This window comes from Lepidochelys kempii, chromosome 2, assembly GCF_965140285.1.
Source record: "Lepidochelys kempii isolate rLepKem1 chromosome 2, rLepKem1.hap1, whole genome shotgun sequence".
Taxonomy (NCBI): domain Eukaryota; kingdom Metazoa; phylum Chordata; order Testudines; family Cheloniidae; genus Lepidochelys; species Lepidochelys kempii.
This window is the reverse complement of record NC_136381.1, coordinates 3,812,206-3,823,308: the sequence shown is the minus strand read 5'-3', so window position 1 is coordinate 3,823,308 and position 11,103 is coordinate 3,812,206. Positions and strand designations below refer to the sequence as shown.

The 11,103-nt window shown below is 48.8% G+C and overlaps 1 protein-coding gene across 3 annotated transcripts in view; it reads left to right on the top strand.

Moving 5' to 3' along the window:
• Positions 1-2,051: 2,051 nt before the first annotated feature.
• ARHGAP39 (Rho GTPase activating protein 39) overlaps positions 2,052-11,103 on the top strand; it is a 421,649-nt gene continuing 412,597 nt past the window's right edge. For all 3 annotated transcript variants that reach the window (XM_073329927.2, XM_073329928.2, XM_073329926.2), the window contains exon 1: positions 2,052-2,245. In XM_073329927.2, coding sequence (XP_073186028.1) covers positions 2,235-2,245 — 11 coding nt within the window. In that variant the 5' untranslated portion in view covers positions 2,052-2,234. The remainder of the gene's footprint in view (positions 2,246-11,103) is intronic.

Below are 11,103 nucleotides of genomic sequence, written 5' to 3'. Positions count from 1 at the left end.
TATAGAGGCAGCATGATATTTTCTGTCTTATTGTCTATCCCGTTCCTAATGATTCCCAACATTCTGTTTGTTTTTTTGACTGCCGCTGCATATTGAGTGGATGTTTTCAGAGAACTATTTACAATGACTCCAAGATCTCTTTCTTGAGGGGTAACAGCTAATTTAGACCCCATCATTTTATATGTATAGTTGGGATTATGCTTTCCAATGTGCATCACTTTGCATTTATCAACATTGAATTTCATCTGCCATTTTGTGACTCAGTGGTCACCCATTTTTGAGAGATCCCTTTGCAGCTCTTCACAGTCTGCCTGGGACTTAACTATCTTGAGTAATTTTGTATCATCTACAAATTTGACCACCTCTCTATTTAGCCCTTTTCTCAGGTCATTTATGAATATATTGAATAGGACTGGGTCCAGTACAGACCCCTGGGGGAAACCATTACTTACCTTTCGCCATTCTGAAAACTGACCATTTATTCCTACCCTTTGTTTCCTATCTTTTAACCAGCTACTGATCCATGAGAGGGACCTTCCCTCTTATCCCATGACAGCTTCCTCTGCTTAATAGCCTTTGGTGAGGGACCTTGTCAAAGGCTTTCTGAAAATCTAAGTACACTATATCCACTGGATCACCCTTGTCCACCTGTTTGCTGACCCCCTCAGAGAATTCTAGTAGATTGGTGAGGTATGATTTCCCTTTACACAAACCATGTTTACTCTTCCCCAACAAATCATGTTAATCTATGTATCTGACAATTCTGTTCTTTATTATGGTTTCATGGCTGGTACTGAAGTTAGGCTTACCAGCCTGAAATTGCCGGGATCTCATCTGGAACCTTTTGTAAAAATTGGCCTCACATAAGCTATCCTCCTGTCATCTGGTACATAAGCTGGTTATATACCACAGTCAGTAATTCAGCAATTTCACATTTGAGTTCCTTCAGAACTCTTGGGTGAATACCCTCTGGTCCTGGTGACTTAATACTGTTTAGTTTATCAATTTGTTCCAAAAACTCTCCTAATGATACTTCAGTTTGGGACAGTTCCTCAGATTTTCCACCAGAAAGAATGGCTTAGGTTTAGGGATCTCCCTCACATCCTCAGCCATGAAGACCAATGCAAAGTTTTGTATACAGTGCCTAGCACAATGGGGCCCTGATCTTGAGTGAAGCTTCTAAATGCTACTGTAATTCAAATAATATTTGTATTGTTAAAATAAGGATAACAAATTGCATTATAGAAATCCTAAAACCCCTACTCTGTATGCACCAGGTACCCTAACATAATTTAAAAATACGTCTTAAGTGCAGCAGCACAATTAAAAATAATCCACCACCAGTTAGTATGAAGTGTGCAAAATGTCGCTAAAAATAGGTAGATTATAAACAACTAGATTGTGTAAAGTCAAATTAAATGGGGTTGATTAAAGACTAGAGTTATTTGGACTGTAAACTCTCCAATGCAGGGATTGTCTTTTTGTTTATAGAGAGTTTAAGACTAGAAGGAACCAAGAGATCATTTGGTCCGACTGCCTGCATATCACAGGCCCTTCAATGTCACCCGTTTCGTTTGTACAGCACCTAGCACAATAGGCCCCACTTCCTGAATGTGGGGCTCCCAGGTGATTAAAATACAGGGGCTGGAATGTGAGTAGGGGGCCTAGGTGCTGTAACTAAGGGTGGTGGGGGTGCCACAGCACCCCTTAGCTTGCAGCGGTTTCCATCCTATCCCGGGTTTACAGGTTGGTTGAAGGGCTCTCAGCACCCCCACTGTACACATTGTTCCAGCACCATTGGTAGGGGGGCTAGCAGAGGGCAGAAATGGGCAGATTCTAGGAAATTCTAGGACAGAAATAGATTGGAACAGGCAGAGTTAGGGGAGCAGCAGGCGATTACAGGTGAGTGCTATGGACTGGGCCCAGCTGTTGCCCACAGGTGGGCTGTAGCTGCTGCAGCCCCTGCCTCCCCGGGCAGGAACTACACCTCCCATGAGCACCTGGGCGGGGGGGGCGGGGCTTGGGCCGCAGGCCCCGCCCCCCGCGGCGCCTGGTTGGCTGCGGCCGGGTGAGGTCAGGTTGTCGATGGTGACGGGGGGACGCGGCGGGGCTGCAGCCGGAGCCGGAGCCTCAGTCGGTGTCGGGAGCCGGAGCCGCTGGGGCCATGGGCTGGCGGGCGGGGGCCGCCGCTCTGCGCACCCAGCCTGCCGCGCGCTAGCGAGCTGCCGGGGAAGATGGCGGAGAGGTAGGTGCGGCCCCCCCCCCGGCACCTGTTTCCCCCCCCCCCCCGCACTGCCCCCTCACAGCCCCCCCCCGGCGTCCTCCCCCCCCCGCTGGGCTGGGGTCCGTGTGGCCCCCTCACAGCCCCCCCCCCGGCGTCCTCCCCCCCCGCTGGGCTGGGGTCCGTGTGGCCCCCTCACAGCCCCCCCCCCGGCGTCCTCCCCCCCCCGCTGGGCTGGGGTCCGTGTGGCCCCCTCACCCCCCCCCCCCGGCGTCCTCCCCCCCCCGCTGGGCTGGGGTCCGTGTGGCCCCCTCACAGCCCCCCCCCCCCCCGGCGTCCTCCCCCCCCCGCTGGGCTGGGGTCCGTGTGGCCCCCTCACAGCCCCCCCCCCCCCGGCGTCCTCCCCCCCCCGCTGGGCTGGGGTCCGTGTGGCCCCCTCACAGCCCCCCCCCGGCGTCCTCCCCCCCCCGCTGGGCTGGGGTCCGTGTGGCCCCCTCACAGCCCCCCCCCGGCGTCCTCCCCCCCCCGCTGGGCTGGGGTCCGTGTGGCCCCCTCACAGCCCCCCCCCGGCGTCCTCCCCCCCCCGCTGGGCTGGGGTCCGTGTGGCCCCCTCACAGCCCCCCCCCGGCGTCCTCCCCCCCCCCGCTGGGCTGGGGTCCGTGTGGCCCCCTCACAGCCCCCCCCCGGCGTCCTCCCCCCCCCCCGCTGGGCTGGGGTCCGTGTGGCCCCCTCACAGCCCCCCCCCCGGCGTCCTCCCCCCCCCCGCTGGGCTGGGGTCCGTGTGGCCCCCTCACAGCCCCCCCCCCGGCGTCCTCCCCCCCCCGCTGGGCTGGGGTCCGTGTGGCCCCCTCACAGCCCCCCCCCGGCGTCCTCCCCCCCCCGCTGGGCTGGGGTCCGTGTGGCCCCCTCACAGCCCCCCCCCGGCGTCCTCCCCCCCCGCTGGGCTGGGGTCCGTGTGGCCCCCTCACAGCCCCCCCTGGCGTCCTCCCCCCGCTGGGCTGGGGTCCGTGTGGCCCCCTCACAGCCCCACCCCCTGGTGTCCCCTTCTCCTCTGAGACCCCCCTCACAGCCCCACCCTCACCATGTCCCCCAGCGGGGGGTGGTGGTCTGTGTCCTCTCCCCTCACAGCTCCACCCCTACTGTGTCCCCTTCCCCCTGAAACCCACCTTATAGCGCTAACCTCCCCCCTCCCCTCTCCGCTGAGGCCCTTCCTCACAGCTCCACTGCATCCCACTCCCCCTGCTGGGTTGGGGTTCTTTGTGGGGGGGTCTGTGCTAGTGGTGTTGGGTTTTAATGCCCCCCCCACTGTGGGGTGTTGGTGTCAGACATGCTGTGGGGGAGGGTTGCTGGGGGTATCTGAACAGGGGTTTATGAGGATGTAGGGTAGTATGAGAGATTGGGACTGGGGTGAAGGGGCAAGTGCAAAAGAGGGTGGGCTGGGGTTGGGGGGTATATATATGTGGCAAGTGAGAGGGGGTAAGGCATGGTTGTTGGCAGGGTGCACACTGATATGGGGTATGGATGCATATGGGTGTGTGCAGGGTATAGAGACTATAGGCTTGTGGGTGTGGGGATAGGGATGTCCATGAGGTGCTGATTATTATGGGGTGGTGAGATGGGGTGTGTGTGGATGTAGGGAAAAGGGGAGTGTGTGGTTCAGACTCTTCATATCATAGGATCTGTTCAATGGTATTGTGATAAAGGGTGTGTGGATTATAGGGCTGCAGTGGGATGTGCTGGGGGTGTGTATTGGTATGGGGTAGGGTGTGTGCATAAGGGGATGAGTTTGTGTTTGTGCTGGAATGGGTTTTATTTGTTTTACATGTGCAGCACTTGCAATCCTCTGTCTTTCTCTGTCCTGTGTGCTGCTCCACGGCTGTGCTGCTTTCTGAGCCCTGCGTTCTTGAGCTGCAAAAACTGCAGGATTTTTTTTTCCCTGTGTGATACCAGTTTAATCAACCCTCAGGTGACCTCTGCAGAAAAACCCACAGCTGTCATGCTCCTACACTTCACCTGGTGAACAGAGCTTGGGTGGCTTTTAGAAAAGCCATTAGAGGGAATTCATTATATGAGGTTCTAGGTGCATGAAAGCAGCAGGTGGCTTGAATGAGGCAGTGCCTGTCACTGTGTTTACATCTGGCCCAGTAGTAAACAAGGTGGGGTACTGTGATTCAGTGCCATCAGCCCACCAGGTGTGGTGCTGTCTCTGCAGTTTTTTGTGCACCATTGACTGTGCCTTCCCATGGTAGCATGTGCCCAGATAGTAGTTGCACTAAACGCTAATATAGCTGTGCATTCATTAAAAACAGTGTGATTGCACTTCACTGAAAATCTGCAGCCTTCATTTGCACTGTTGCTATGAGTGCTAATTTCTTTGTGAGGGGGAAATCAACACCCTTACACTTGAATAATTTGGCTTAATTTTAGAAATGTCCAGCTGTTTTTTGATATGGAGAGAGACAAACAGTTTCTTGCAGTATAGCATTCATGGGTGTGACCTATCTGTAAGATTCAGGCTTCGGCTGGACTGTGCTGGCAGGCTAAATTAGATCTGTTCCTATGCTGGATGCCTTTTTGTAGTGCTGCTGTCGGAATGTTAGGGTTTTGTTACATTGATTTTAATTGATGAAATTGCTTATTTCTTCTGCACTATTAACTATGCTCCAAGTGAACCATTAAGAATGGATGCAGGAGATAGGGATCAAGGTCCCCAGTGTTGATTACCCTCCTTCAATCACAGTGAAGCAATTTTCAGAGTAACAGCTGTGCTAGTCTGTATTCGCAAAAAGAAAAGGAGTACTTGTGGCACCTTAGAGACTAACCAATTTATTTGAGCATGAGCTTGTGTGAGCTACAGCTTGTGGGATATGGCCATGTGAACCTAATAAATTCTCAGTTGTACTGTGTCCTGGAGGAGAGCAGACTCCTCCCTGGAGGTCTCAGCCTATACATGCTGGAGGGAAATTCCTTCTCTTAGTTTAAACCTAGTGCCAGTGAATGTCATTCACTGTGACTCTTGCACCTAATCCCATTTCTACGCTGAGATGGAACTCTTTGATTCTTTTTTCTTAGAACCCAGTGAAGTAGATTCTGCCAGCACCTCCTGGGGCAGAAAATCCTAAATATGTATCATTTGGGAGAGGGATGGCAGAGAAAGGACCTCTGATTTCTAGCTTTGTTTCTTCCCTAGGAGGTTGTGGGCAGCGTTTCCTATTAAAAGCCCTTGCCTATGGAATTTTCTGCCACTGGCGATCAGATGGGCCTATATCTAGCCTCCCTGCAAGCCTTATTTCTTCTCATTAGTAGAAGTCCTAGGTGAAGAGAGCAGCCCTAAGAGCAGAAGGCCACTAGTGAGGTTGATCTGGTTTGGGGAGTGTCAAAGAGGGCGGGGAGCAGAGTTGTGGTCCTTTCGATAGAACTGATGTTGCTTCTGTAGAGGTGCATGAGGTATGCTTTTGGTGGTGGTCACGTTATTTACATATATTTATAGGGTGCCTGTGGTCTCTGGGTGTACTCTGTGGCTTAAATATGGTAATACACAAGACTGGCATTTTTGCTTCTTTTATTTAGAATTGTTTAACTTGCAGCTTTGAAGGAGATGAGGCCAGTTGGCTAAAAGCCCAGGATTTCATAGCTCATAAACAGATAAAATTTGGGTGAAAAGATGCAGCAGGATATGGTTAAATGTATTTCTGTTGGGTGCAGGTGCTTTGAGAACAGCCTGCTTCTGGCTACTAACAACCTTATATTGGGACAATGAGTTTGAGTGATCTGTACAGGGTTGGGTCAGAGATGGAGAGGCTGGTCTTTAAAGTAAGTGGGGCCCTAGGACATTAAAGGATTTGTGAATAGTGATCAACACTTTGAATTTCATCTATCAGCCAGTGCAGGTTGCGGAGCATGGATGTGGTATATTTTTTTTTCTCTTGTTCCATTCAGGAGGGCAGCTGCTCCCTGCTGTAGCTGTAACCTCCAGGTGGCTTTTATGGTTAGTCCTAGATTGATCCTATTACAATGGTTAAATCTAGAAGTAAAGAAGGCAAAAGAGTGTAATCTTGACCAGCCTTAGGAGGATTCATGGGTGTGGATGAGGTGTATGTGTCCACTGATAAAGCTGGCAATATAGAAGCAGTGAGGCATCTAAGACCCCCAACATTATGGGGCATGTTGATAATGGTGAAGCTGATTACCTTATTTTACTGGGTAATTAGAGTCTTAATTGTCTTTCCTTGCCACTCAACTTCAACCACCTTGCTTACATTTAAGTCTGAGCTCTCCCAGACACCAAGAGGTTGGTGAAGGATGTCTGGGTCTGATGAAAAGACTTTGAGCTGAGTATCCGCATACTGTGGAGTGTAGCCACAGACACATTATTTCCCTTGTGTCCGTTTGCATCTTAACTTGAATAGAGCCTTCCATATGTTGGTGAACTCCCATAATTAGGATCTTTCAGAGTCTTTCTCCCAATTCTACAAACCTAAGATGTTCTTTGTATCATTAAAGCTAGGTATCTTTCATAGCTTGTTTAAAATTTCTTCCCTGTTCCCTCTCCATGCATAGCAAGGTAAGTTGCTCCCAGGGGTGGTGTAGAACTTCCCTTTTTATAGACTGGTTTCAGAGTAACAGCTGTGTTAGTCTGTCTTTGCAAAAAGAAAAGGAGTACTTGTGGCACCTTAGAGACTAACCAATTTATTTGAGCATGAGCTTTCGTGAGCTACAGTGAGCTGTAGCTCACGAAAGCTCATGCTCAAATTGGTTAGTCTCTAAGGTGCCACAAGTACTCCTTTCCTTTTTATAGAGCCTCTCTGATGCAGAGTTTGCCTTCTGACTTAGTTCCGCAATATATCTATGTATGTTTGCTCCTGCTAGAATCCACCAGCCATTTCATAGGTTGTCACACCCATTCCCTTGGTGTTTTTGGGACCTGTAATAAGAAAAGGGAAATCTAGGCTACCTGTCAGGAAGGAATATCTTGACAATGAACTATTTGACTGTGAAATTGTCCCTCTAGAGAAATGGTGGAAGACCCGCTTACTGGAACATTCATGTTTAAACTAGTAAATATGCAATATGGAACAATCCTGCCCTGCCTTAGGGAGATGGGCTACCATGACCTATTAATGATATTCTCTTCCCTCTCTAACTCGTATGATTCTGATATGTTTAAATCTTTTTGAAGGTATCAGTGTTGTTTCCAACTTCTTGTCTGTCACCAAATTTGGGAGCAGTTCAATCAGAGGACTGAGATTGGGATTCCTAGGTTCTGTCCTTTTGTCACGGACTTGCTCTGACCTTGAACAAATCATTTAAAAACTGTTACCAGTTTCTCGCTGTAAAATGGGTATAATGAGCCCTGCCCACCTTACTGGGATACGGAGAATTAAGTAAATATTTGACTCTTCGAAATCCTTGGTGCTAGAATAGTGCAAAGTGTTAGCGTACCCTTTCCACAGGCACATTCCTACTTTAGACAGTAGACCAAATGAAGAGCACCATCTGCAACTCCAGATACTGGTGAATTCTCTCCATTCAGAGCTGTTAATATTTACAATGATCTCTGCTTATGATCATCTATCCAGTTTGCTGTCCAGTTTGTATATCCATGTTCAGGCTAGCCAGCCTAAGAATCCATGCCAGAAATTTCCATACTAGCATGCCTAAGGAGAGATACTTCAATCCTGATTAAGTGCTTTACTTTTTGGTGTCCTTGTTCAGAAGTTTTGGCCTCTGTGTGGGGATTTTGTCACAAGTTTAAATGATAGTGTAGCTGGAATACATGTGATGTCTTCATCAGCAAGTAGCTTGGTTTGGGATTTATTTTATGTAAGATCATGGAGGTTTTGATAACCCATTCTGTCAATCTATTTATAATAGTCTCCATGATTTTACCAACCGTAAAACTGCACACTTGTTGGATTGCGCCCACTGCTTTCTTCAAGGGAGGGTACCCCTCAAATTCTAAGGTGATTGCATAATATGGTGATGTATGGTATTTTAAAAACAACAAAACTAATAGAACATAAAATTTTCAGGTGTCCAGGCTGATCCCGGGTGTAAAACAAATGTATGTTAGTGGGATTGCCAGTTCACATGCAGCTCTACTGATATTCTGGGCACTGGTTATGAATCATTGAGGCATGAAGATTAATTGGGGTGTAAGATTTTATGCTTGCAATCACTGTACAATGATAGGTTTCAGAGTAGCAGCCGTGTTAGTCTGTATTCGCAAAAAGAAAAGGAGTACTCGTGGCACCTTAGAGACTAACAAATTTATTTGAGCATAAGCTTTCATGAGCTACAGCTCACTTCATCGGATGCATTCAGTGGAAAATACAGTGGGGAGATTTATATACATAGAGAACATGAAACAATGGGTGTTACCATACACACTGTACCCAGAGTGATCACTTAAGGTGAGCTATTACCAGTGGGAGGGGGAGTGAACCTTTTGTAGTGATGATCAAGGTGGGCCACTTCCAGCAGTTGACAAGAACATCTGAGGAACAGTGTGTGTGTGTATGTGAGTGTGTGGGGGGGGGAATAAACATGGGGAAATAGTTTTACTTTGTGTAATGACACATCCACTCCCAGTCTCTATTCAAGCCTAAGTTAATTGTATCCAGTTTGCAAATTAATTCCAATTCAGCAGTCTCCTGTTGGAGTCTGTTTTTGAAGTTTTTTTGTTGAAGTATTGCCATTTTTAGGTCTGTAATCAAGTGACCAGAGAGATTGAAATGTTCTCCGACTGGTTTATGAATGTTATAATTCTTGACATCTGATTTGTGTCCATTTATTCTTTTACGTAGAGACTGTCCAGTTTGACCAATGTACATGGCAGAGGGGCATTGCTGGCACATGATGGCATATATCACATTGGTAGATGTGCAGGTGAATGAGCCTCTGATAGTGTGGCTGATGTGATTAGGCCCTATGATGGTGTCCCCTGAATAGATATGTGGACAGAGTTGGCAACGGGCTTTGTTGCAAGGATAGGTTCCTGGCTTAGTGGCTCTGTTGTGTGGTGTGTGGTTGCTGGTGAGTATTTGCTTTAGGTTGGGGGGCTGTCTGTAAGCAAGGACTGGCCTGTCTCCCAAGATCTGTGAGAATGATGGGTCGTCCTTCAGGATAGGTTGTAGATCCTTGATGATACATTGGAGAGGTTTTAGTTGGGGGCTGAAGGTGAGTGGCGTTCTGTTATTTTCTTTGTTGGGCCTGTCCTGTAGTAGGTGACTTCTGGGTACTCTTCTGGCTCTGTCAATCTGTTTCTTCAGTTCAGCAGGTGGGTATTGTAGTTGTCAGAATGCTTGATAGAGATCTTGTCGGTGTTTGTCTCTGTCTGAGGGGTTGGAGCAAATGCAGTTGCATTGTAGAGCTTGGCTGTAGACAATGGATCCTGTGGTGTGGTCTGGATGAAAGCTGGAGGCATGTAAGTAAGTATAGCGGTCAGTAGGTTTCCGGTATAGGGTGGTGGTTATGTGACCGTTGCTTATTAGCACTGTAGTGTCCAGGAAGTGGATCTCTTGTGTGGACTGGTCCAGGTTGAGGTTGATGGTGGGATGGAAATTGTTGAAATCGTGGTGGAATTCCTCAAGGGCTTCTTTTCTATGGGTCCAGATTATGATGTCATCAATGTAGCGCAAGTAGAGTAGGGGCATTAGGGGACGAGAGCTGAGGAAGCTTTGTTCTAAGTCAGCCATAAAAATGTTGGCATCCTGTGGGGCCATGCGGGTACCCATAGCAATGCCACTGATTTGAAGGTATACATTGTCCCCCAATGTGAAATAGTTATGGGTGAGGACAAAGTCCACAAAGTTCAGCCACCAGGTTTGCCGTGACATCATCAGGGATACTGTTCCTGATGGCTTGTAGTCCATCTTTGTGTGGAATGTTGGTGTAGAGAGCTTCTGCATCCATAGTGGCCGGGATGGTGTTTTCAGGAAGGTCACCGATGGATTGTAGTTTCCTCAGGAAGTCAGTGGTCGTAGCGTAGGGCCTGAGGAGGGAGTCTACATAGCCAGACAATCCTGCTATCAGGGTGCCAATGCCTGAGGTGATGGGGCGCCCAGGATTTCCAGGTTTATGGATCTTGGGTAGCAGATAGAATACCCCTGGTTGGGGTTCCAGGGGTGTGTCTGTGCAGATTTGTTCTTGTGCTTTTTCGGGGAGTTTCTTGAGCAAATGCTATAGTTTCTTTTGGTAACCCTCAGTGGGATCAGAGGGTAATGGCTTGTAGAAAGCGGTGTTGGAGAGCTGCCAAGCAGCCTCCTGTTCATATTCCGACCTAGTCATGATGACGACAGCACCTCCTTTGTCAGCATTTTTGATTATGATGTCAGAGTTGTTTCTGAGGCTGTGGATGGCGTTGTGGTCTGCATGGCTGAGGTTATGGGGCAAGTGATGCAGCTTTTCCACAATTTCAGCCCGTGCATGTCGGCGGAAGCACTCTATGTAGAAGTCCAGTCTGTTGTTTTGACCTTTAGGAGGAGTCCACCCAGAATCCTTCTTTTTGTAGTCTTGGTAGGAAGCTCTCTGTGCATTAATATGTTCAGAGGTGTGTTGGAAACATTCCTTGAGTTGGAGGTGTCGAAAATAGGATTCTAGGTCACCACAGAACTATATCATGTTCGTGGGGGTGAAGGGGCAGAAGGAGAGGCCCCGAGAGAGACTTAGAGCAACGCTTCCTCAGCTCTTGTCCCTAACGCCCCTCCTCTACGTGTGCTACATTGATGACATCTTCATCATCTGGACCCATGGAAAAGAAGCCCTTGAGGAATTCTACCATGATTTCAACAATTTCCATCCCACCATCAACCTCAACCTGGACCAGTCCACACAGGAGATCCACTTCCTGGACACGACGGTGCTAATAAGCTCCTCAGTTC